This window comes from Psammomys obesus, unplaced genomic scaffold, assembly GCF_907164565.1.
Source record: "Psammomys obesus unplaced genomic scaffold, mPsaObe1.curated_primary_1811, whole genome shotgun sequence".
Taxonomy (NCBI): Eukaryota; Metazoa; Chordata; class Mammalia; order Rodentia; family Muridae; genus Psammomys; species Psammomys obesus.
This window is the reverse complement of record NW_026596109.1, coordinates 17,411,039-17,437,469: the sequence shown is the minus strand read 5'-3', so window position 1 is coordinate 17,437,469 and position 26,431 is coordinate 17,411,039. Positions and strand designations below refer to the sequence as shown.

At 40.6% G+C, this 26,431-nt stretch overlaps 2 protein-coding genes across 8 annotated transcripts in view; one reads left to right on the top strand and one right to left on the bottom strand.

Moving 5' to 3' along the window:
- Ccdc85a (coiled-coil domain containing 85A) overlaps positions 1 to 26,431 on the bottom strand; it is a 211,538-nt gene that overhangs the window by 92,684 nt on the left and 92,423 nt on the right. The window lies entirely within an intron of this gene.
- Positions 22,141 to 22,467, top strand: LOC129692453 (40S ribosomal protein S25-like). The gene has a single exon (XM_055628835.1). The coding sequence runs from the start codon at positions 22,141 to 22,143 to the stop codon at positions 22,465 to 22,467; it is 327 nt and encodes a 108-aa protein (XP_055484810.1).

Sequence of the window (26,431 nt, the reverse complement as noted above, 5' to 3'; positions counted from 1 at the left end):
TCATTCAATATGAAATAATCTACAATTACCTAGGTAGACAATAAATTAGATAATATATATATATTCCTCAGATAACAACAGCTGGGAAAGGAAAGTGTGGTGATGGCAGGCTCCTCAAATCTGCCAGTGCCTTTTACTCAAATCATCTGCTCAGCAATACAGGTTCTGTATTGCCACTACCCTAACTCAGCCTCTAACTCAAGCTTAGCATAGTAGGCTTTCAATAAACAGCTACTGACTGCCAATGCTGGTGGTGTGCTTATTTGAAATTGTGCATGCCTGCCTGGTTCCCAAATGGAAGCATTTGATAAGCCATCAGGCTACTATATGACATAAATGTGGACTGACAAACAATCATAACTCATATTTTTGCCATTTTTTCTTTCTTTCTTTTAAAACTTATTCATTATATATCCTGATTAAAGCCCCCTCCCTCAACAAATCACAGTCTCACATTCCCTCCTTATTCCCTCCTTGTTCCCTCCTATCCCCTTCCCCTAGCCCATTAAAAGAGAAGTTCTCCTCCTCTGCCAATTGCTCATAGCTTATCAAGTCTCATCAGGACTGCCTAGATCCTCTTCCTCTGTGGTCTGGCAAGACTGCATCGCCAGGGGCAAATGCAGTCATGAACTAGCAGGCAACCTAGTTCATGACAGAGGCAGACCCTGCTTCCCTTACTCGGAAATGCACATGGAGATTGAGCTGCCAGTTGGCTACATTTGAGCAGGGGGTCTAGGTCCTCTCTATGCATAGTCATTGATTGGTGCATCAGTCTCTGTAGGACCCCATGGGTTCAGAATTTTTAGCTTTGTTGGTCTCCTTGTGGAGATGCTGTCCCTCCATGTCCAGAGGAGCCTAAGGAGGATGCTTAAATCTCATTCAGAATGGCAAATAGGATACATACCAGAAGTGGTGGAAGAGAGGGAACAAGATGGGAGCCAACTATAGAAGGTCCTCTGAAAAGCTCCACCCAACAGGGGATCCAAGCAGATGCTGAGACTCACAGCCAAACTTTGGGCAGAGTGCAGGGAGTTTTATGGAGGGGGGGCAGGGAGGGATTTGCCATCTTAAACTTGTAATCTCATATTCTGCTGAGTTAATATAATTTAGATATATGTTTGTGTGAGTGGTTATTTAACATAAGCAAATAAATATATTGTCAATTATTTTCAACCTAACTCAAAACTATTATTAAGGGAACATGATATATTAGAAATCTCAATAAAGTTGCAAAAAAGAAAGAACAGCTATAACTTTCCTGCTACAAGCAATGCTACAGCCATTACATTGGCACAGCATTGACTCTTGACAAGGCTCCCTGCAGGCTTTGGGAAGGCAATACAGAGACAGAACACATAGGCAGGAGGGAATCATTTTGTGGAACAAGCTTAGAGTTGAAATAAAAAGAAAAGTGTCAATATTTCAATTGTCATTTTTGGTATCTAATAGCATTATCTAGGAACCAGGAAGACTTGATTATTTTATCAGCAATGCTGATTGCAGAATGAGACATACTCTGAGCTGAATTAAATTCAGCAATTAATCACATCCATGCCCACTTGTAAATATCAATATTGAATTTTAAGCATATAAACCATCCAATCAATTAAAACCAAGACCATGGCTTTAATCAGTGAAAGCTGAAATACAATATGCTGAATTCTACATCTAATGAAACTTAAGTCACTGTTGAAACCTAATCTTGTTGCCTGCAAGGCAGATATACAAATTACAGAATCTTTTGCAAATGTCATTATCTATGGACTGTGCCCTTGCTTTCTCAGTAACTGGTAGAGACTGTATTCCAAGAGCATCTTGTTGCCTCCAAGCTCAGGGAGTTTAACCATGTCTAAAAGCACAGAGCTACAGAATATGCAACTTCAAATTCCCATATGAAAGCTGTGTGACTGTGGCCAGGCCACTTTATAGTTCCCGTGATTCCATTTATGCATCAGTAGGCCCATGTCACCTGCATATTAGAAGAGGAAATTAGAAAAGAAATGCCTGTGAAACTCTTAAAATAGTACTTACTAAATGGTAACTGTTCAGCAACTACTAATAAATGCGAGTACTAAACTACATTGCTTAATCATGTATCAGCAATATTGTGTTCCCAAAATATTATACTCTTTCTTTCTTATCCATTATAGTCTTTTTTTCTTATCCAAATGATCTCAAAGATAATAGTCCATAGGTTTTCCTGTTGCATTGTTTAAAAGAATATATTAACTTCAGTCATTTTCCCGTCTCCCACATCTCCCACAGGTGTAAGTACAGAGGGAAATCCTTTTTTAATATTTGCTATTTGAGCGTTTATGTTTTATTTTTATTGCACTGCTGTGAGGGGCCCAATAGTTCTTCACACAATTTGAATTTCCTATTCCACCACCATCAAAGCCACAAATAATCACAGAAAGTCCATTCATCTTGTAGACTTGGCCTGGTGAACTCCCACAATCCTAAGGAAATTATCAGTGCCACAAAATAAAAGTCACGTTTTCATTCAGATCACTGTCCTCAGAGCTAAAACACATCTCCTGTGCCATTGTTTAAGACAAGAACATTTCAAAACAGTATTTCTTTGAATGTCAGTTCCAAGAACTCTTCATAACTCCAGAAAACTCCAACTATAGGCGCTCTATTCAACTAAAACTATGAAATCAGAGGCCAAAAAGATAACTCAATAGGTTAAGGTGCTTGATGCGAGGTTGGATAAGCTGGGTTCAGCCCCTGCCCCCCACACGGGGGAAGGAAAGAGCCGACAGAAGCGAGTCGTCCTCTGCCCTCCGCATGGGCACTGTGCCAAGTGTTTCCCTGCTAATGAGATGCATAAGCATATTCCATTAAAAATGAAACTACACAGTCAATGATGCACATTATTTTCAGTGGTACTGATCATGAAATGGAATGGGATTTCAGATACTGCCTCCTATTTCTTAATAAGGATGTGAGGAAAAAAATTCCTAGTGAAAATAAATTATAAAAGCCCACGTCCCAGGGATGCAAGGGGCAGTCACAGTTGCCGCCTAACTGAACTAGCCCCAGCAAATGCTTTCATCTGATGAAGATGAAGGTAGGATAGCTAGAGCCAGTCTTCCCTCTTTTTGTTCTATGTCCTATCTCTCTCACATACCGCTCCTGACACACTTGATATAATCCACCTCCTCAGTTCCTACTGCCAATTTCCAGAGTGTCTTTGCAGACTGGACACTGCTAGGCAGGCTCTATCACAAGAGACACAAGAATCCACAGACACATTGCTCAACCATTAATAATGTCAGAATTTAACATTCTAATCCATACTTACCAAATAATTGATCCTTGGGTTTGGACAGGGCAGTTCACAGCTTTTGTGAAGATAATAGCTTCCTTTTCTCCATCAAAAGTAAAAAGTTTCTAGTGACTTCTTTGAATTAGAAACACAGCAAAAATTCAGAGAACAAATAACTGTGTAGCTCCCTAAGAATAAACTCCCCATTCTCCATCCTTCACTCAGCAGGGATCATCTTTATAATGTCTTCCTGCTACTGTCCTGTAGTCAGAGCCAGCTTAGTTGAGCGAGTTTCCAGTTCATATCAAGGTCTTTTCTACCAATGACACTCCTGATAATTTCCTTCTAGTTCTTTATGTGATTATTACTGAAGTAGCCCTTACAGTATGCCATGCATTGTCCAAGAATGATGGTACTGCACAGAAAACTTGAAACAGTGGCTACCATTTAGGTTCCCGGAGTCTAGAGCTACACCTGACACAGGAGCTCTCTGGCACCAGACCTCATAAATTTCACTCTAAACCTATTACAGACAACAAGAAACTACTGAATAGTTACAGTACAAGGAGACAGGTTTGTCATGGACTCTGTTCAGGAAGAGAATGGTGTTAGAATCACCATCATGACCATCAAAACAGTCGTGGTCCACAAGAGGAAAACGTATCTGCTTGAAGATCCAAAACCCTGTTTCTCTCATCTGTCATGCAGCCAGGTATGGTACTCAGCATGCCCCTGAACCTTTCCCTTCCCACCCCACTGGTTTTCAGAGGCCCGTTCCTCTCAGAGTCAACAAGAACATCAAAGGAGAAGAAAATATGATCTGCTAAGACCCTTCTCTCAATAATTACATAGGAATGACTCAGGAAAGTGACTGGAAATGGCTCAGGAAAGTGCCCTTAACAGCATAAATAAACAAAACACACGGTACTTCCAACTTATATAGTTGTGGAAATGAGCTTTATGCTGAAGTCATAAAAGGAGCCCAAGGTTAGTAAAGTATTGGAAAAATTGTATCTGCACCCTCTATGTCCAGAGCTTTTGGTACAAAACCATATACACTTCTCTTGAAAAGCATTCTTCTAGTCATCACATGAGTTGGTTTTTCTGTTCCAAAACTCTAATATCAATGTCTATTTCAGTGTTTTCTGTGTGACAGAACAGAACCCTGGTGTTGAACAGAGTACAAAGTGATACTTTCAGTGGGATCAGCAGTCTGAGACTTGCCGCCTGCACCCTTCCAGGTGCTCTCAGTCTCTCTTTCTGTCTCTCTGTCTCCGTCTCTATCTCTCTCTGTCTGTCTGTCACCTCATTATACCCTACTCTATCAAGTACATCCTTCTTTCTACTGGAGCAGGTCCAGTTTCTTCATTTTCAGTTCCACCTTTTACTTAAGTGCAGAAGAAACTTTTATTCGACTGTTTCAAATTGTTATCTGGAGGACCTACTGCCTCCTTCTGCTAGCCTAGGTCAAGTCCTGGAAGCTTCTAGCCTCCACATATTCTAAACTAGGCCTAGAATGTTTTTAGCCTCTGAGACTTACTACTTAATAAGCTCACCCTTTCTTGTTCTTACTGTGCTCCTCATCCTCCAGTTTGTTCTGTCTTCACCTGTGTCAGCTTGTTCTTTCACTCGACCTCTCCTCATAAAACTCTCCTGATAAAGCTGCACCCGCCCCACCCCTGTCTCTCTGCATGGCCCATTAAGTAGTTTCTCTTTCCTCTCTGTTCTCATGAGAGTTGGGCCTATCCTATTCTGTCAAATCTTTCTCTGTTTTGGCACCTTTTCTGCCACTCAATTAGACATCACTTTCAAACATGGGTGCTTCATCTTACAAACTAACTTTACCTTCATTGTTCAAGATTAAAGGCACTAGCACCAGGCCTGCAACTAAGCTTCTCTTTACCTGAAACTCGCTCTGGCCTCGGACTCAGATCTGCTGGCCTCTGTTCTCCTGGATTATAGGCATGCTTGTATTCCAGCCATATCGCACAGACCTAGAAGGTCTGTGTTCTCTTGCCAGAGCAACCATACTCTGAATTAAAATCCCTCTATATTTAAGTAATTTTTTTCACATGAAAAGTCTACCATTCTCCCTAGAAAAATCAGATTCTGCAGTCTGATTTTGCAGTCTCTATTCTTTTTCTCTAATACAGCTGACACCATCTCCAAACCTTCCCCTCCTTACTGTCTACTCTCTTGGTGTTAATTCTGTCACAAGTGGCCAAAAAGTCATACCCCAATAAAGTGTTCCTACAGCAAATACATCTGTTGGCAGTACTCTGCATAGTCCCACATGCTATACACATATAACACACACAAACACCACACATACAATTATATATAAAATATTGTATATGTATCATTTGGTCGTTTGCTCATAATGCTAGAATGCTATTTTATTTAAGAAATATGCTTATATGACCTCTTATTATTTCTGTGAAAGCATCTGAAAACCAGAGCTTGACTTTTACAGTTTCAGTAACAAACCTGTTTATTTCCTTCTTGAATGTCAGGAAATGCAGGAAGTGGGGCTGACTACTGATCACTGCTGCTTACAAAACAAGAGCTGTGCTTTTAAAATCCAGAGCACTCAGACAATGCTTCAGAGTAAAGATCACAGTTTGTGTTTATAGGAAAAAAGAAATGTGATTAAACATAACTTAAAACATAGTCTTATAAGCAGGATTCTCTAAATTTGTAGGAGAAATATTGCTACTGAATTTATGCTTGGGGAAACTGTCATCCCCAAAAGGCATCTTATATGAGCAGGACAGCCCTCACACTGAGTGTCTTTTGGATATAGTTCCTAAATCCTCTGGAAGAAAAGAGAATATACAGACCCTTCTCCTTGGAAGCCAGAAAGCAGTGTGCATCAGCATGTGACAGCATAGCTACGGTTTTGCATCCATGCTTCTCTTCCACCCAAGCAATACTGCTTAGTACCACCCAAGAAGACTCCTCTGACACCCCAGGTCAGCTCTGCTCCAAGATCAATAGGGTGGGAATGAGTAAGAAAGCCAAGTGTTGGGTATACCTAAGTCATTTCACCAATGAATTAGCGCCTCTACCCTTGCTAACAGACTATATCTGAGCTTATTCTTGATATTAAACATATTTTGCATGTTTCATCAACAAGTATTTATTCAAACCAAATACATGATGTTTATTCTTAAGGGTTGTGTGAGCTAAATGACTAAGTCAAAACTTATCTGCCCTTTCCACAGGCGTGGTGAATTACATTTCTAATGCCCAGGACCAAGCATTTTTTTAAAGACTTATTATTTTTAAAATTACATTTGTGGTAGATGGGGTATGTTCACATGATTGCAGGTGACTGCAAGGCCCAAAGAGGAAGCCCTATCTCCCAAAGTTGGAATTACAGGTAGTTGTAAGTCCCCCAACATAGAACTCGTGTGTTTTGCAAGAGCAGTGTGTACTCCTGCCTATGTCCCCATCCCCCAAGACTACATCTTGCTAACCTGTTCTCGTGAGCCAACCCCTTCAGGAACCATGGTGCTGCCTACATGCACACGCACCATCTCTTTGAGTAGTGATGGTCCCTAAGGCTACGACTGACTGCCACACACAATTGTTATCCATTTGTTTTCTTTCACGCCCCACCAACACCCCTCTTTTCCGACATCGGAATCTACTGCACATACCATCTCTTTTTGAGTAAGGATGGTCCCTGAGGCTACTATTGGAACACACTTTTGTCTGTTCAACTGTTCACCTCTTTGAGCTCTACCCAACTGTGCAAAGCTAACTCCTCTATTCCCGTTAAGCCATCTGCATAATCTCATCAGAGAATTTCTAGAATTCTGTCCTCATTGTACCTATGCTGAGCCATGGCAGGCCTTTAGTGAAAAGTCACTCTGAACCCTCCGTAAGACTCAAGAATTCAGCTATAAGAAACAGGGGTATTGAAAGCATGAGGACATGGCACACAAGTCAAAGCTAATTTTACTTTAGAAATTTTATTTATTTAGCCTGTTTGATGGCTAAAAATGATCATTCCCTTACATAGTTTCCTGACTATGGCCCTTGCTAATCTATGTAGCAACTGGAATCACAGAGAAGGTAACTGACTATCTTCTATTCTGGGCACTTAACATGTCCAGTGCTATTCTACCAATGATCAACAAACTTGCTCAAACATTTGTTTCCAATGGTAAAGCAAGGAACAAGACATCTACAATCTTGAACAGAGTGTGTACAGCCTCCGGATCATAAGCATAAGTTATGAATTTTAATTCTCTTGTGTAGTACGGATGCATCCAAACGAGAACATTAGGACAGACTAATCAAGAAAGAAATCAGCAGTGGGCATGCATGCAGAGGATCACTGACAGCACTCTACACTTAACATAGCCATGGCTAATAGCCTCCTTACATCCTCTTCTCCCATTAAAGACGCCCTAGAAACAAGCTACTCAAGGATATTGCCGCCGTTATCACGGTTACTGAATTGGCAGGCAATAGTGTCTAAGTGCACAGGGCCAGGAACTGAGGATTTCCTGTGCTCCCTCTCTTCTTCCAGGCTGAGTGCAGTTATAAGAGGAGCACGAGCGGAGGCATGGGGATAAATAATGCATGAGAACTTCAGGTGCAGGAAGCTTTATTCAGGCCTGCCACTAATGCACAGCTAAGTCTGGCATTTATTGCCCTGTGACTAGATTTGCTAGTTTTGTGTGTTCCAAATGATTATGAGGCTGGCAGAGCTGAGGGAGACGCTGTACCTTTGATCTCATCCTTAGCCTCTCTCCAGCTGTTCTGGTTATTGTCTATGGGCAACCTCAAAGCAGGCCTCTGCTCGCCAAACCCCTAGAATTTAACTATCAAATAAAACCTTGTGGCATTTCAAAGGCCAAAAGGTAAATAGAAGTGATATGCATGGTTAAATACCCAATTAGTGACACCCTAAATTTGTAACCTATCTCTGCCTCTCCTGATTTCCAGCTGCTCTCCAGTCTTTGGCTTAGTGATATCCCCACAAACTATTAGGTGATCTGCTGGAATCAATTATCCCAGTGGGAAATGGGAAAACATTGAAACTGTAAAAAGGCTAAAAGATCGCCTAAATTTGTCCATTCCTTGGGGGCTACAAGAACACCAAATACAGTAAAAAAAAGTCTACTTTTGGAATTTCTTAAAGATCAGCAGAGCCTTGAAAAAGAATTTGGGATCTAAACACTTATTCAAAGTGCTCACTTTACAAACCAAATACATGTTTTGTAACCAGTAAAATAGTTAAAATGGAGGCTGCTTTGATGTGTCTTTCCGATCTGAATGTCAGGGGTGTTTTCCAGGCAATCATCTCAGTAGATAATTTGACCAAACACCAGGCCTCATGCCAGCAATTATCCCACTGCCAGTTTCAGAGCACTGAATATCACTTCAGTCTTGCATAGTCTTGCGTCTTCTTCCTTTTTATTGCCAATACTACTCAGTCGGCCCCCAGTTACCTAAAAATATCTCTGTGACAAGAGTTGCTACTCAACTGTTGCATCTGCCAACAGAGAAGCATCATTTCTTGACCTTCGGAAGCATCCATGGCAATGCAAACTGGCTTTCATGATTCAGGCCTCACCTGGTCATGCCCCCCCTGCAGTGTGTGCAAGACGCAGCCAAAAATCACAGCTGCAATCCCTTCCAGAATTGAATACAATGATGAGAGTCGAGCATGATGTCCCAAGTAGGGAACAGGTTGGAAGGTACTACCGTTTCGGAGACCATTTTATAGTCCTAAGAAGCCAGTGGTTGAAGCCAAGCTCTAGGTAGGCAGAATTCAGGATGACAAAGTAGCCTATAGAATAAAGCTTAGGACATAGTTCCAAATACCAAGATCCAAGAAACCCACCTCATCTAAAGCAGTAGTTTCTAACCTCAGTGGGACTTGGTATGCAAGCATCTTTGCTCTCTAGAATGTTCTTAGGCATTCCTGGAAGGAGGGCATTCTACCCTTTAGGACTTCACAATTTGACACAGAAAGCATTCCAACGAGAAGCCATAATCCAAGGCTGTATTGTGATGTAGGCTGAACCTACCACCATTTCTTCAGTTAACATCAATATCTCAGCTTTTGGCTTTAAGTCTTTGACCAGGGCTTCCCCAATTCAGTTACAATGGCATCTCGATCATACAGCCACAGGTGTAAAACTCATGAAAATTTATTTTACTTATTTTGTGAGAGAGGGGTATGCATGTCATTTCTACTTGTGGAGGTTAGAGGTAAACTTGGAGGAGTTCTTTCCCCTCTCCATGTGATTCCTGGGGATCAAACTCAGGTAATCATGCTTATTGGCAAAAGCTCTTCTAATGTGTGATACACTGGCCCTAATGGTTGAATATTCATATCTGTAGACTTTGTGTACAGAATACATGTTATAATTCACAGAAGGATCACACATGGATAACATGCGCTAGTACAAAGATGAGAGAGAGGGCGGAAGAAGGAGAGAGAAATGAGGTAAGGGAGAGGGAGGAAGAGAGAGGTGAGATTCTAAATTCAGAAATGGGAAACTGCTTCCCAGTGATTCTGAGATTCTCAATTCATGTGTAGTCCACTGAGCGCACCAATGAGACTCCATGCCAGTGATGCAATCTTGCCTAGCTGCCTCTCATTTCCTCTGATCCTTTTAGTGTCACTGTGGGGAGCATTTGTAATGTGCCTATAGACACAGGCCCCTGCTTTTAGTCAAGTAAGTATTACCTCAGTAAATCCCACTGAGAGCACACTCCAGAAAAGCAGTGCCTGCAAAACATCCTGTGTTCATTTTTCAGAATTCAGAATGAAGTGACTAAACCTCCATCTACAATAAAAATGATTAAATGCAAATACTATTGAGGCTGCACAATAAATATTTTATACATTAATATGTCTTATTTCATTTTTATTGCTTTTCTATATAGCATTATTCTATTTTAGTACATGCAATGAAATAATCTTACATGAGAAAAGTAGGCATTCTTGGCCCATTTTAAATAAACCAATAGATAATTATTGCACCATTAATTTGTTATGTAAATTGTTTAAATTGCTAACACTTCTCTCTCTCTCCATTATTAGAGACCACTCAGTCTCCAAAGGAAAATGAAAAGTCCCTTCAACAGTCTACCCTTCAATGATACCCAAAAGCTACAACTCAAGTGCTCTGCCCTATGAATCCTTTATAAAGCAGGCCATAACCCCTAAAAAAAACAATGCCTCCTTAATGTTCAACCAAGGTGGAAAACTTTCAGATCTATCTTACTTACGCCACATGCTACCACTTGGCTTTCAACAAGAGCCATAGTGGGAACCATCTGAATCCCTCCTTGTAACTAGCAGCTGATGGCAAGGACCCTTGGTGACAGTCGACATGCTTCCCCCTTCTGTGGATGTGGGATAGTCTACAAGCCCCTCTTTATTTGCTGCTTATGGAGAGGAGAACTAAGTAAACTACCACACCCCAGGGCTTTCTCAGTAAGTATGTTATAAATAATTAAACTTTTTTCCTTGTATTTTGGCTCATCTGGATAAGAGGAAGTGCTTTTGAACTAGTAATGGGTCTTTGGGTTAAGCCTTTAACAAGGTGCTGTTCTAACAGTAGACAGACAGGGTCATGCATGCAGACACACACACACACGCACGCACGCATGCATGCACACACCTGTGTGTGTGAGGGGAGTATAGAGAGAGGGTGTGTGTTTGTGTGTGTGTGTGTGTGTATGCACACATGGGCAATATTGAGAAAGAAAATAGAACACATCAGTAACAGCTACACTCAACAGCTCTTGCCAGCATGCTGAAGTTCTTGATGTCATTTTCAATATTAAAAAAGGAAATTGCTACCTGTAACTCAAATTTTAAAAACTTTTTTTTTCCAATTTCAGAGCTGCCTACCTCTCATCTCCTTTTATTATATGTAAGACATTCACACTCACAGACTTAATTGGAAAATGGAAGAAAACCTGCAAGCTGCATTCACAGACTCCTAACACAGAAATCCGCAGGTACCAACTGCCTGGGCGTGCTGCATGCAGGCCTGTTCCTGTCCTCTTGCTCTCCTGCAGGGTGTGGATTCCACCAGGCACGGCCTTTTTCCTCTATACTCCAGAGAGTTTCCCGGCACTAGGTAATGATGTGGACACTCACAGGGAAATTTTTGATGTACATCCCACCTTACTAATTTGGACAAAAGTGACTTAGAACAATATGTGGGAGAAGATTCCCGCAGCTCAGTAGATGGGCCCACACTTGTCACTCACACCTTTGCCAGCAATCTGGGTCCCCAAGGGTGGATTGTGACGCTACCCGTTTAGAATGATCTCACTCTGCTTTGCTTGACCTGTATGAGGGCTGAACTCCTGCACCATGGAAGTGAAAAGCTATCTACATTATACTTATGCCATAGTAAAATCAAACCATTTGCAAAGAAGCAAATCATAGAAGAACACGCTTCATTAGCAATGGAAATCTTATGTAAATCTCACTGCTCAAAAGAAAAACAACCTTGTTATCAAGCTCAATTTAAAACACAAAACTGCACTGGTTGAAAAACTTTTCTATCTTTTAGGCTGGGACCTGTATCTTTCATAGGGGATCTTTAATGAAGTATCTGACTCATCCGGGAAATAACAAAAAAAAAAACAAAAAACAAAACAAAACAAAACAAAAAAAAAAAACAGAAACAACTACTTGAGTCAGCAGAAAATGAGCAAAGAAAAACCCGCCAACCAAGATCTGGGTTGCTCCATGGTGCTGCCGTGCTGTTCCTCATAGCCACAGCCAGTCCTGTGTACAGGTCAATGGCGCAGGAAGATGACATCAGCACTGACAAAGTCTCTGCCACAGTCATGCTAATAGGAATAATACTAATAAAAAATATACCTGGGATCTGGGGAGGATAAAAATTAATACATAAACCGCAGGAACCTCCATGCCCTCCCTAACAGACAACACTTGCTTCAATACTTGGAGTGAACTTGGCCTTAAATGTAAATGTTTTCAAAAGGCTCCTTACTGGCCCTAGAATCCAGAGACATGATTCTCTTTTTATACATAAATCCTGAGTTTTAATAATACTTAAGTAAATAGTTTATCTACACTGGTCAGTTGGCTTCTATTTGGTCAAAAGCAAATAATAAACAGATGTTAATCTGCTCAAAGTATAGTTCTTGTCAGCTCCGAGATTTATCTCACTGAGATGAGCAAGAAAATAAACTAACAGACCAAAACTGTTGGTGAGCAGATAACACCCTTCTTGTCATCATTCTGCAATAATGAAAACAAATGCCATGACTTAGAAAACTGACGTCAGAGGCTCATCTCCAGTATACCCCTGGTCTTCCCTATGTAAAGCCTCTAATTCTAGAACAGTCCAAAGGGCAGCTCTCATAGGTAGCTAATGAGTCACTGTCGGCAGAGATACCTACTCCTCCATCAGAGTTGTCACTACTACCTGAGCAACTGAGCTTCCGATGGAGAGAAGATTGCACATTTTGTGTATTTCTATAAACACTGTTGTTTCCATGTATACCATAACATAGAAGACTAGAGTTAATCTAATGTTTCTTTCAGTCAGCTGGGTTCCTGAGATGAGCTACTGTCTCTAAGTATCTGGAAAAAGCAACACTTATGTAGGTGCAAATACAACCCATCTCAATTGCTTTCTACAGATGGGATAATTGATGTCCGTTCTGGCAGAACAGAACCATACTCAGCCAAGAACCACTCCCTGTGATCAGAAATCCATCCACAGAGCCTGTGTGCTTCCAGGGGGGAGGTATATACACACAGTCAACACATCAAACGGGACCCCAAACTCCACGAAGACCCTTAGACCAGGTATGAATCATGTGGCGTAACATGAGGGTCCACTCGTCTGTGAGAACCAGGTGCCATTAACCTATAACGCTAAAGAGGCCCCAGCCAAATCATCCTCCACACTACCCCAAAGCAACTAAATCTTCTTATCACTTTTCTCTGCCCAAACTGAGGGCTTCTCACAGGTTTGAGACAAGTAGATGGGCCTTACGAAAGCCAAAAACAAAGCATACCAGGCCCACCCACAGTCTGATGACAACACATTTGCTGCAAAGCTCAAGTTTGAGAACTCTGAAAATAAGGATATTGTTGTTATACACAGCAACACACAAACACAACCTCGTAACGGTTTAATTAGCTTTACAACTCTGTTTTGAGCCACATTCTCAGCTATCCTAGGACACAGGTTCCTTACAAGGCCACAGGCCACATTTGCTAGATCCAAGAAAAGTAAGCAGAATGTATCCATACTCTGTCAAGCCACAAATATATTGCCATTCAAAGTGTAATTTTGCTGCAATAAATGCTTTAATTTATTGTGTCTGTTTTACTGAGAGTTGGGACTCGAATTTGCATAATCTCTTCCCTCTGTACCCATAAAACTCACACTAGTATAAGCTATTATCTTGAGCTCTCACACAGGCCTACACCAAGATACATCTGACCTATCCACTTCCACCTCCTTCTTAAAATTTTCTCTAGGGGGAAGTAAACATAACTTTGTTTGTTTGTTTTTAATATATTTGCTTTTTATTTACCTTATATCATAGTTGTAGCCTCATCCCTCCGCCTCTCCCAGACGAACCCTCCTCTCACCTATTCCTCAGAAACGTTCTAACTTGGAAATCAACTTATAGAGATTCAAATTATCTTGCTGTTTTCTAGGTCCCTTTATTGGGTTCCCATTTTTCTGTAAATAAAAGCTAAAAATGTAACCTATCTTCCAGGGTTTGATACATATTATCTGTATTCATGATCTCATTCCACTCGTTGTTCTCCTTAACTTGCAAAGCTTCCACCACGTTGGCTCTGAATAGTCTTTCTCACTCTAGAGACTTTCTGCTATGAAGTTCCCTTCTTCACATTTCAAGGGACTGGCATGTCCATCTTTCTTACCTCTCAGCTTGAGCACTAACTACTCCAGAGGACTTCTTTAACCCCTGCCATAGTGGCTCCCACTCCTGATTTTCTCTGCAGCTGCTGTCATGTCACAGAATTCACTACTAGATGTTTTCATAGTCTCATAATCAACGTTGTCTGCTCATAGATTGATCCCCAGTGTGCAGCACACAAGCCTGCTCAGTACATGACTTTTAGAATGTCAATAAATAAGAACCTGTAAAGTGCTGGATCAGTCTATTCAGTTTCTGCCATCAGTCATCAAGTTTCAAAAAGAATAATACAAAGTTTTCTTTCAATGGTCTATTTTCCTCAATATTTGTCTCTAAATCAAAAAGTAATCTATTTAAATTTTAAGATAAAACTTTCCCAATCAGTTCAATTGTGTTCATGGTGGTTATCACACAACTCATACTATCAGCTTGGAGAATTGCACCCTGAAGGAGCTGAGTGGTCAGATGGATTTAGGAAAGAGTACACATTATTTTCATTTTCTTTCCTTGGAAGTTCACGATGAATTTTAAAAGCTCCAAAAGAATTGGAGTGAGGAAGCCACATGAACTGTTTAACCCAAGATTCTGGATATTTAATAACAGAATCATTGTTTTATAAATAACAATCAAAGTCAATATTTTTCACAATATACTAAAGAAATAATCACACAGACACACACAAATTGCCAAATATAAATTTCCTTCAGTGACATTCTCTGGGTTGAAGGCATAATGGTACCATCCTACATTTGAAACACAGAGAAATATAAAAGTCACTTTTCTGTAAATCAACTATTCCAAGATTTTAGAGTTATTTATGTTATTTCCATCTGTCTTTCTTCTGGAAGGTTGAAAAAAATCACATATGTGCTATTACTAACTGTAAATTTAACCAAAGCTGAATAATTCTGAAACAATGCAACAGCAAAATTTCACCACAGACAAAGACAAAGATGACTTGACTGTATTGGCCACAGTGAAGGGGCTGGGCTGGGCATGTTTAACAGGCATAGAAACACACGAAGGAGCCTGTTCTTCCCTCTTTTTGTTGCCCAAGATGAGGGATCTTCATAAGAGCCTCTCACCCAAACCAGAGTTGATAAAATACAGTGAAAGAAAGGAGGGTTCCATAGGAGACAAAAGTAGTCAACCTATATAGACTATGTATTTCAAACAATCAAAGAATCTAGAATGACAGAAGTGATGGCTTCAATCTACGGACTCCAGCAAAAGATTACAGACAGGGAGAACCCCCTACACATGGGATGTCAGCACCGACTCAAGAACAAAAGCAGGAAATTGGGAACAGGTGTGGCCAGAGTGTCACAAAGCAAAGCAGAAGGCTAGAGAATGCTTCACAACCACATAAAAGCAGAAAGAGAGAGTCTGGAGCCCAGAGCCAGGAAAACCACCACTTATACTCTCTGAAATAAAACTTAGTCCATAGCCTGGTCACAGAGGAAGGCTCTTGAACTGTCCCTGTGAGCATAATATTACAAGGATTTGACAAAGAGAGCATGCTTTGCTCTCAGCCTGTTCTTTTACAACTCAAAAGTCTTAATGAGTTAAACTGACTTATAATAAAAACATTAATTTAAGCTAATTAAATTCTTGACAATTTAGCCCTCAGAACTAAAGACTACTCTGTAAAATCATATAATAAACAGAAGAACATCAGAGATTGCAGGTGACAACTGAGGAAGCTTTCCAAGAACTGGCTCAGGTGTACTTGTCTTGTCCTCTCTCTCATCTATCACTGCCACCTACACCAGGACTGCTCTGGACTCTGAATAACATCAGTCCTAGAACATCTATCTTTCTTTACCCGAGGACAACACGCTCTAACGTCAATCTTTTCACCACTCAGATCAGGCCTCTCTGCAGAGCTGAGCTACACTCATCTTTTACAACTTGGTTCCGATGCCTCACATCCATTGCCCTCCGTGCTAGCCAGGAGGACTGATTACATCACACAACTATATCAAAACACTTACACTCTGTTGGATGATCTACTTACTCAACAATTTACTTTCCAGTCATATTTGCAGTTTCTATGAGAGTAATTACTAAGAAGTGATTCATAAATATGGGGAGAATGAATAAATTTATAAAAAAAAATCCCATGCCAAAATAAGATGAAGAACTAAGACTGAATTGAGCACAATAATAATAATAATAATAACAACAACTCATAGGTTCTTTTGCCTACTGTTTGAATACATACTCTCTCAATTGACATGTTAATTACAGTTTAGACAGATCTACATGGAGGTTGAACTCTGACCTAGATCATGAATCTCTCTGGGCTATTAAGTCACAGCTGTTAATACTATCGAGATACTTACACAGCAACAGAAGGGTCAGTGAATGTGGGCACAATTGTGCATTATGTGTATGAGGCTTTCCATATTCCAAGTGGATATAATTAGCACTTTCTTATTGCATGAGGTACCCACAAGCCCTTTCAACCATAAGCATAGACACTGAGCCATACATTACTAGGAGTTGGTGCTAAATGTGACATTTTGATATTTAAATTTACCATTTAGGTCCAACCAGGATCACATAAAAAAAACAAAAAGAAAAGAGAAACAAACAACAACAGCAAAAACCACACTGGTTTGATTTTAACGGTTTAGGGATGGTTGGGAAAGCAGAAATAGGGGCAGGGAGATGAAATGCTATTCTTCATTGGTGTGGTTGAAAGTTGGCTCTGGGAAGTTTCATGCCAAGTTAAAGATAAACATAATGATGTATGATACATCAAAAGTACATAATTAAACACACTCTCTAAAGCTAAAATATGCAAGGAGATATAACTAATTTTAATGCAATTCATAATAACTTCATAATTTATTTATCAAAAAAATTGAACTGGCTTATACATTAGAAGATCTTTAAAAATGGCAGTTTTTCCTTATGATTCATCTCTAGTTTTCAGCTTTAAGTAATACATATGCAGGTGATTATCTTGATGCTTCAAAGTAAGAAACACTGGGAAAAAAAGGAATTTTAAGTAAGCTGAGATTACACAGCCTGCTCTATCATGAAAACCATGCCACAAATAACTAATCTGAAGACTTCCCTCCCTTCAGTTGACCCCTCTCTCTGTAATGAATGATCCTGGCACACTGTTGCTCTACTCAGCAGTGGAAAGTGAGCTGTCAACTGTGCGTTTCAGGCCTGAGCCTGACACCAGGCTCTTTATAGACAGCCTCCGGGAAGAGCAGAAAGAAGGGAGATCACAAGCCTGCCTAGAGAATGTCTACCATGCATTAGCCTACCCAGTGACAGCTGTGTGGGGAAGAAGGCAGCCCCAAAGATGACAGGAGGAGAACTTGAGACCTAAAGTCAGACTCCAAATTGGAAAAATCTTTTCACACTCCCAAAAGTAGTTCTCATTTATGTGCACAGTACTCTGTGTGTTGTCTGCTACCGTGTCCCGTTTCTTGCAATCAGGCAAACTTTGAAAAGAGAAAGAATTAAGAAAGGGTGAAGATGAAAAAATGAAGGAGAAAGAGCAGTGCTAGGACCAAGAAACAAGAGTTGTGTGACATATTGAAAAGCTGAGCCTGATACAGATGTGGCAGCAAAAGTATGTGGACAAGAGAACCTCAGCCATACAACTCTCACATGCACTCCACAGAGTAGGTCAAAACAGCAACCCATTACAGAGTAGGAGACCAGAAACACAGCCAGTGTAGACTTGAGTTTCCAGCCTTGGACATTCTCTAGACTCTCCACATGGAAGGAGAGCTTGCATTGCCAAGACCAGAGTTGAGAAGCTTGACCTTGGCGCTTACCCCTGCTAAAGCCAATGGACTCCTTGGGGTAAGGTCTGGGAGTGAGACAGTGCCCCAGAGGACTGGGTATCGTTGGAGGTCTTTCATGGTCTTCTACGGGTCCTTGATCCTTGACTTAAGACTGGGCTGCACAGGTAGAGTGAGGCTGGCAGGACAGACAATCAGAAAGTAGATGCCTAAATGCATCTACTAGAGATAAACAAAGCCATCGGGTGCCATAGCCTGCTGAGGGACTGCGAAGTACCTGTGCTCTGCTGGAGCGTCCTCAGTGGAGGCCTGAGTCATACACTAAGACTATCAAAGAGGCCACATCTTGGAAGTCACTTCTAAGGTTAAGACCAGGCCCTAAGACCAAAAACGAGCCTCGGAGAGAACCATCCTAAAATAAAATAAAAGTATATTTGATGGGATCAAGAGGACTGAAAGACATTTAACTCAGCACTGGAAGCAAATTCAATTTCCTTTTGAGGAAGACACTATACTCCAGATTCCATATGGGGAATTACCTTTGATACTGAATTTTCAATAAAAATTATAAATCATGGTCTGGAGAGATGGCTCAGCTATTAAAAGCTAGGCTCATAACCATAAATATAAGAGTTTGGGTCCCAGCACCCACAGCTGTCTCTCCAGCCACCTTAAAAAAATTATAAATCATATAAAGAAGCAGGACAACATGACATGATAGAGAAAAATAAGCAGTCAGTGAAAAGTGACCAAGAGATGACCCAGATATAGAAATTAGCAATGAACTTTTTAAAACGATATTATAAATATGTTCAGAGGCCCAGAGGAAATATGGACATATGAGTACATAGATGGAGAACTCTTACCAAACCAATTATAGAACTGAAAAGCGATATATTTAAACTTTAAAAATGGACAAGGCAGGCTAATAGTGAAGTAGAGACAATAGAATAGAGACCCTGAACTTGAGGACTATTTATTTTAATTATTGAATTTAAATAATACTGATGAAATACTTTCTAAGCATAAAAGAGTTTCAGTGAAGATAATTTCAATAATGCCAATTGGCCTAAGGTGTGCAGCTTTTAGGTAAAAATGGAAAGAAAAGAACGAATCAAGAAAATATTGTAAAGAATAATGGCTGATTTTCTTTTTCTTTTTCTTTTTATTTTTTTTTTTAGTTTGGTGAAAAATATCCACAGATCTAAAAAGCTCAGTGAACCACAAATGCAAAGAAAATCAGAAATAACCTAATACTGTCAAACTATTGAAAAACCAATGATACAAGAAAAACCATAAAAGCAGCCAGAAAAATAAACGGAAGGAACTTTAGAGGAGCAGCCATCTGGACTACAGTGGACGTCCCCCTCGAAGCAATTATGGGCAGAAATGTCATCTTTGCCCCTGGAGTGACTGAGGACCCTCAACCCAACACTCCTCACCCTGCTCCTACGTCCTCCCTCGGGGGGTAAACAAAGGCTTCGCATGAATACGGAATCTCAGGCTTGTCTCCTTTATCTACACACAAAAGAGAAACTGCCGGATGTGAGGAAAGAATGAGGGACTAGCAGTTGGATAGAGTCTCTGACAGGCAGATAGTAAGGGAGAGAGCCAAGACTAGACAATAAGAATGGTGCATTTCCAAAATGGTTGCCTTCTTCCTCACCCTCCTGATCTGAGACAAAAGCCTAACGTTTTGGTTTGGTTTGGTTTGGTTTAGTTTTTTGTTCTGTTTTGTTTTTGTTTTTCCCTGTCAGTAGGACCTGCTGCCTGTGGAACCATCAAAGAAGTTCAAGGCCAAACCAGAATTTGTTCAACCCAAACTTGTGGCTCTACCAGCCTCCCTGTTTTGGTTCAAACTCACCTTAAACTGGGGTATAAGACCCTTAAAAGACCCTGAAGACCTCCAGACCTCAAGAAGGGACCTGACTTCCCCACTTTGCTTTATAAAGGGTCTTTTTCTCTGTATGCCATGCAGTGGGGGCGGGGGGGAGTGCATGCCCATGTGCCTGTGTGTGTACATCTGTGTCTGTGTATTACCTCACCACTAATAGACCTTCTATAGGATGGAGAGAGAGAAAGAGATATTTCTTCAAGCTGTAGAAAATCATACCAATTTCAAAGGAGAAGGAGGAACACTGGAGACACTAACCTTCCCTTTTCTTCTTGATTTCAGTAAGAAAACTGACTTTGTATCAAGAGATTAATGTTGCACTCTTGAGTCTAAGATGCATACAGAAGTAAAATATATGACACAACACACAAAAAGCTGGGGAAATAAATGTAATTTGAAAATTCTCAGCAGCATGATGGCATATAGCATGTGTCATTCAGGAGGCTAAGGCAGAAGGATTGAGAATTTCAGGCCTGAACCATAAATAAATAAATAAATAAATAAATAAATAAATAAATAAATAAATAAATAATGGCATTCATAAAGCATATTGTAATAGCATTCATAAAGTTTATAATAAAAATTCTAAGAAATGACAATTTATATTATGCTGTGATTTTTTTAGAGCAATGATTTAAAAAGATAAAGTGTTACAGCTAACATATTTTATTAATGTAAACATTGGCTCAGATTAAAATGAAATAAATGTTACAATGAGAAGGGAAAGTAACTAGGACAAAGAGAAAGAAGTTACATAAAGTTAGAGCATCATTCACAACATGAGCAAGGACATTACAATGAAATGTACTAGGTAATCTAACTGAAACTCAACCAAAAGCCAAATAAAGTGTCAAAGAAAGCACCCGGAATGCAAGTAATGCACACAGGAAAACTTGTATGGCTGAACTGAGAAGGAAAATAGCGATCAAGACAAAACTACTACAGCCAAGGAGAGCAGGACAGTGTGTCCAAAAAGCTTAACAGCTATAAACACTTAGCATATGCATTTTATTCTATTTAAAGTTTATCTTTACAAAGAAACTAAGATTTGTGATGATTTCAGTAACCTATGAATATTAATTCCTAACATGAAAGGGAAATCTGAAGTAAAACTAGATACCTAATATAATTCATTAATGTAACTCTCAGCAAATGTTTTTGAGAGGGGAGAGAGAATGTGCCAGAAATAACTTCTCAGTGAGATGTACTTGCTAGCACCATCGCCTCCTTCCCACATCTCATTTTTTTTTCTGTGATACTATCTAAACTAAACACAGAAACAAGGGATTCTGTCAGCTACTAACCCTTAATTGCCACCACTGTTGGCAAACACCTTTGATATTTAAGCATCACCCTCTTTTGAATAAGAAGTCACTCCCCAAAGCTATGAAGCACTTTTTGTTAGCCAAATCTGAGATGTTTAAGTAAGATCCATACTATTCTCCTGAAGGATGAGAAACCTAAGGCCAGACAAAGGTACAGGATCCAACTGAGCTGTATCATCTCAGGGGTAAGAAAGGGCTTGTCCGTTGGGCCCTGGGCTCAGGTCAACACGCTTTGCTGAGCCACATCAACAAGGCTAGCAGTTTTCCTAGTCATGGAGGTGTTTTTTGCTTTTCCCCAGTCTCCCTCCTTGTCCTCAACACATACACTGGAGGAGAAAGAATGTAAAAGAAATAAAAATAAAAATATGGACCATGCAGCTCCTGTGCCAAGCTCCTCCAAGGGTCAAGCACACTGAGAAGAACAGGCTAAGGAGAGCCAAGCCAGGTGCCATCATGTGGTATCCAGACTGACCACACTAAAGGCACTTTACAGTACCCAGAAAGCCCTGCATTGTACCCAAAACACAATCAAGAGCAATTCAGCATAGCATGTCATGATGAGCTTGTTCTCTTGTTTAACTTCTCAAAGTGGAGGGATAAGACCAAAAAGATGTGCAGACTAACATGGAGGATTACAGTGGTTCAAAGGGAGCGGCACTATTGAGGTGTGGCCTTACTGGAGTAGGTGTGGTCTTGCTGGAGGAAATGTTCACTAAGGGTGGGCTTTAAGGTTTCAAAAGCCAAAGCCAGACCCAGTCTCTCTCTCTCTCTCTCTCTCTCTCTCTCTCTCTCTCTCTCCTGGCTGCCTGCAAATCTATATGTAGAACTCTTGGCTCCTTCTCCAGCATTTGTTTGCCTGAATGCATCTGTGCTTCCCACCATGATAATAATGGACTAAACCTCTGAACTGGGACATCATAGTGAAGCTACCATGGTCATCGCTACTCTCTGAACTTCACCATGCCACCCAAGGATGACAAGAAGAAGAAGGATGCCAGAAAGTTGGCCAAAAAAGACAAAGACACAGTAACTAAGTCTGGTGGCAAAGCCAAAAAGAAGTGGTCCAAAGGTAAAGTTCAGGACAAGCTCAACAACCTAGTCCTGGTTGACAAACTCTGTAAGGAAGTTCCCAGCTATGAGCTCACTGCTCCAGCTGCGGTCTCTGAGAGACTGAAGATGCCTGGTTCCTTGGCCAGGGCAGCCCTTCAGGAATTACTTAGTAAAGGACTTACCAAGCTGGTTTCAAAGCACAGAGCCCAGGCAATTTACACCAGAAACAAAGGGTAGAGATGCCCCTGCTGCTGGTGGAGATGCATGAGCAGGTTCAATCAACTGTACATTTGGAAAAATAAAACTTTATTCAAAACAAAACAAAACCCTCTGAATTGTAAGCCAGCCCCAATTAAATGCTTTCCTTTATGAGAGTTGCCATGGTTGTTGGGATTTATTTTAAAGTACGCCATGCATACGACAGATCTGGTATGAAAGATATTTACTGGATGGAGATGGAGTAGAGAGAGAGAGGGAGAGAGAGAGACATGGTGGGGGAGGGCTGCCCCAACAGAGAAGGGAGAGAGAGCAAGAGAGGAACAGAGAGAGGTAAGAGGCAGAGGTCCTTATATCACTGGGCCCTGTGGGCGTCAACCAATGATGACATCACAGGTACCTAAGCAACCTGGGAGTGGGCTACTACATCAAGATCTATGAACTAACAATGGTCATGATGTCTTTTCACAGCAATGAAACCCCAAGGTCTAAGGATCTAAGCATCTAAGTATTTCTGCAGCATAGGAAGACATTAAGAACACAGTTGTAGACTTTCCAACCTCTCCAGCTAGTACTGGGGCTCGGACCTTCCCCACACTGGACTGTCGAGCTGCCTACTGACCCTCTCACCCTCACTTCATAAGCTATCCCGCACTACAAGAATTAGAACTATCGCTCTCTACTCTTACATTTACCTTCACAGACTTCTGTGTTTACGATCTGCCTGGGCCTATGCTAGCACATTCAGTAGCTCTTGTTTGGACTACTCTTTCCTGATGCTGCCAACAAACCTAGCTCCCTGAGAGCCAGTCTCCATGATGCTTCCCCTTTAAGACTTCCAAAAGTACACTAAATCCCAGTCTCTACCTACAACCATTTTTAAGATTCCTGGTAACTTCATAGGTATGAACTCCTGGCTCCCTCACTGGAAACCTGCATGTTTTCATGTGATTACATTGTCTCATTCAGGGCAACCTCCCTAGATCCTCAAAACCTCTCCCATCACTTTCCAGGCAAGCTGTTGTCTACTTAATCATGGCACTTCCCCAATACCTGTTGATCTACTGCAATTTACCTACTTAAACTCATACCAACAATCATTCTTTGCCCCTTAGAAACTAGCACCATGCTATGGCATGAACTAAGACAAAATTTAGAAGCATCTCCCAAGGAGACATCGAGTCAAAGGATTAGTCATGCTGCCATTTCCAATACTAAACAGAGTGCCTAGTTCCCAGAGCCTGCTGAGCAAATCACAGCCAAAGAATAAATGAAGACATACTTGTCATCCAGAAACTTTTCAAATGTAATATATGGATCGGTGTTTATTTAGTAAGTCAAACTTTTGGCACTGCCCCATGGCTTTTAACAAGTCATGAGTTTTTCATATTCATATCGCCCATGTCAAGTGGGGACAATAGTTAGATAATCTTTTACAATCTTTTTTTTTTTTTGGGCTGTAAAAATCCATGTAAAAATCTGGGTCTCTTTGTACAGTCAACAGGAAAAGTAGACAGGAGTGAGTTAATAATGAGGAGGAGGAAGAAAAGAAACAGCACTGGGGATTTTGCTCCTAAAGAATTTTCATGAGGAAAAGAGTCAGTTCATCTATTCTAAGTGGCTCAATGATGTTGTTAAATTGAGGGACCATGAAGGATTTTCAAAAATACTTACCTTCTTTCCTACTTCTAATAATTATAACTACATGTATACATATATGTGTGTATACATAACACACAAATACAAATACATATATCTATACACAAATCAATCACATACAGCTAACTGAGTCTATTAAGTGTACATATATTTAGGACAGACCACTCTTGTCACTGGAGAAAAATAAATCTCCCTCTCAGTCAATGATTGCCCATAACTCTTCATCTAGGGTTGTGGCTTCCTGAAAATTTTCCCATCCATATTGGCATGTCAACTAGTGTGATCATTCGAAACATGTCTTGTTTAGATAACCACAACGTACGTCATGGAATACAACATGGAAGGGAGGATGAAAAGATCGTATGAACCAATGAACCAAGACACACTTGTTAGTGATTTTTTTTTTTTTTTTTAGACCTGGCATGAAGTTTCACCCATGAAATTTCAACAATATGGCATACATTTGTGATCTTAACCTATGAGGCTGAAGCAGGAAAATTCTGAGTTTGAAAGGAACCTGAGATATGTAGCAAGAACCTGCATCAAAGGGAAAAAAATAATGTAAGGCTCTAATTAAACATGTAGGGAATCACACTTTGTACTGCTCTATGGTTTTAACAAGGAAGACAGGAAAACTTTCCAAAAACTAAAAGGGAATTTTAAAATAAAATGTGTCAAAAGGAAGGACTGGGTCACCCTAGAGAATGCTAGAAACTTAGAACTTGCCTGCTCCCAGGCTCTGAAGGTTGGGCCCTCTGCACTTGAGGGCTGTACTAGTCATTCTAAGAGCTGGTGCCATTAGATTGGACTAAATCTATGAGCAGAGTTCATTTCTGAGACAGGTGAAACTTGACTAAGGGATCAGTGGTCTGCAGGTACGCATCCACTATCAAGTAAAAATACACTTTCCAAGACTCAGAAAGTGCCCAGGGCGCCTTTGGCAGTCATTCCTGGGAGCTAGCGCACCCACAACCAGAGCAGACATACAGAAGCACTTATGTCAAAGAGAAACCGTGTTTCTAGGCCTATGACATTGTTAATCAATCGTGATTTAATCCTCAGAATAATTCCACCTTTACACCTAAAAACTCTAGTGAGAAGAAAAACAAAAGATTAATGAGTTTCTCAGTTTTACCTAACAGGAAAATGAGGAGGAGGATACTCTCATTTCATACCGCACGTAATTCTCACAAGGCCATCAATTAAACTCTTTGAGTGTAAATCCTTCTTTTGTAAATCAAATTTAAACTGGACACATGGACACTGCCTTGAGTAGTTTTAACGTGACACTTCTTAGATTCACCTGAAAAGAGGGAGCTTCAGCTGAAAATTTGCTTCAATCATATAGCCTTTGGCCGTGTATGTGAGAATTTGTCTTGACCGATGATTCATACGAGGGGCCCAGCCTACTGAGAGAAATATCATCCCAAGGGAGGTGGGCCTGAGAAAGCCAGCTGAAAATGAAGCAGTGAGTGAGCCAGTAAGCTATGTTCTTTCTTGGTTCCAGGTTCCTGGCCTTCAGTTCTGGCCCTGATCTCCCTCAATAATAGATTGTGGCCTGAAATTGCTAAAGAAAATGAACTAATTTCTCCACCAAGTTGCATTTTGGTGAAAATGTTTACAACTAGAACAGAAAATCAAACTGGAACAGGGTTAGAAATTTGGCCCAAATAATATGTGAGCTCTGATGTATCTCTGTCCTCCTTCTTTATTATTGGGTAGCTATTTCACCTAAACTGAAACAGCCTCCACTGGAGGAAGGAAGGAGACTCGGAAAACTAAGAAACAAAGTTCAGAAAGCTATGAAAGTTTCAAGATACATGAAGGTCCTAAGATTGTATAAACAGCGTGTCATTTCTGAGGATGGAGATGAGAAAGCCACCTCAGCCAAAGCAGGAAGCTCTGAAGATGCAACTACATGAGTCACCCACACAGGAGTAGGCTTCTCAGTGACACTGCATCATTTGAACTACCCACACTGCTATCAATGAACCACTTATTTATTCTCCTGTAACGAATCTCAATGTAGTCACTGATTCAGCAAGCAAGGCTTGGTGGCTTGTGTTTCCAGCGTCTAAGGGCCTCGAGGATGGAAGAAGGGAGAACATAACAGTTTGAAGATTTGGGTTTTTTTTATTGATTTCTGCCCCAGAAATAAGCAGCACATTTCCATTTCTTTCTACTTTCTGTCCCCAGGAGTGAGTTTCGATCCCTTTCGTGCAATGCATCTTTTTGTAACTTTCACACTACAGAGCAGAGAAGGTTAGGACTCCCACTCTTACTCCTGCTGGTAAGAGACAAAAACCTAATCTCTGACATAGAAGGA

Bases quoted from the DNA above. Each gene is read 5' to 3' on its own strand.
- LOC129692453 (XM_055628835.1), top strand. From the start codon at position 22,141: ATGCCACCCAAGGATGACAAGAAGAAGAAGGATGCCAGAAAGTTGGCC.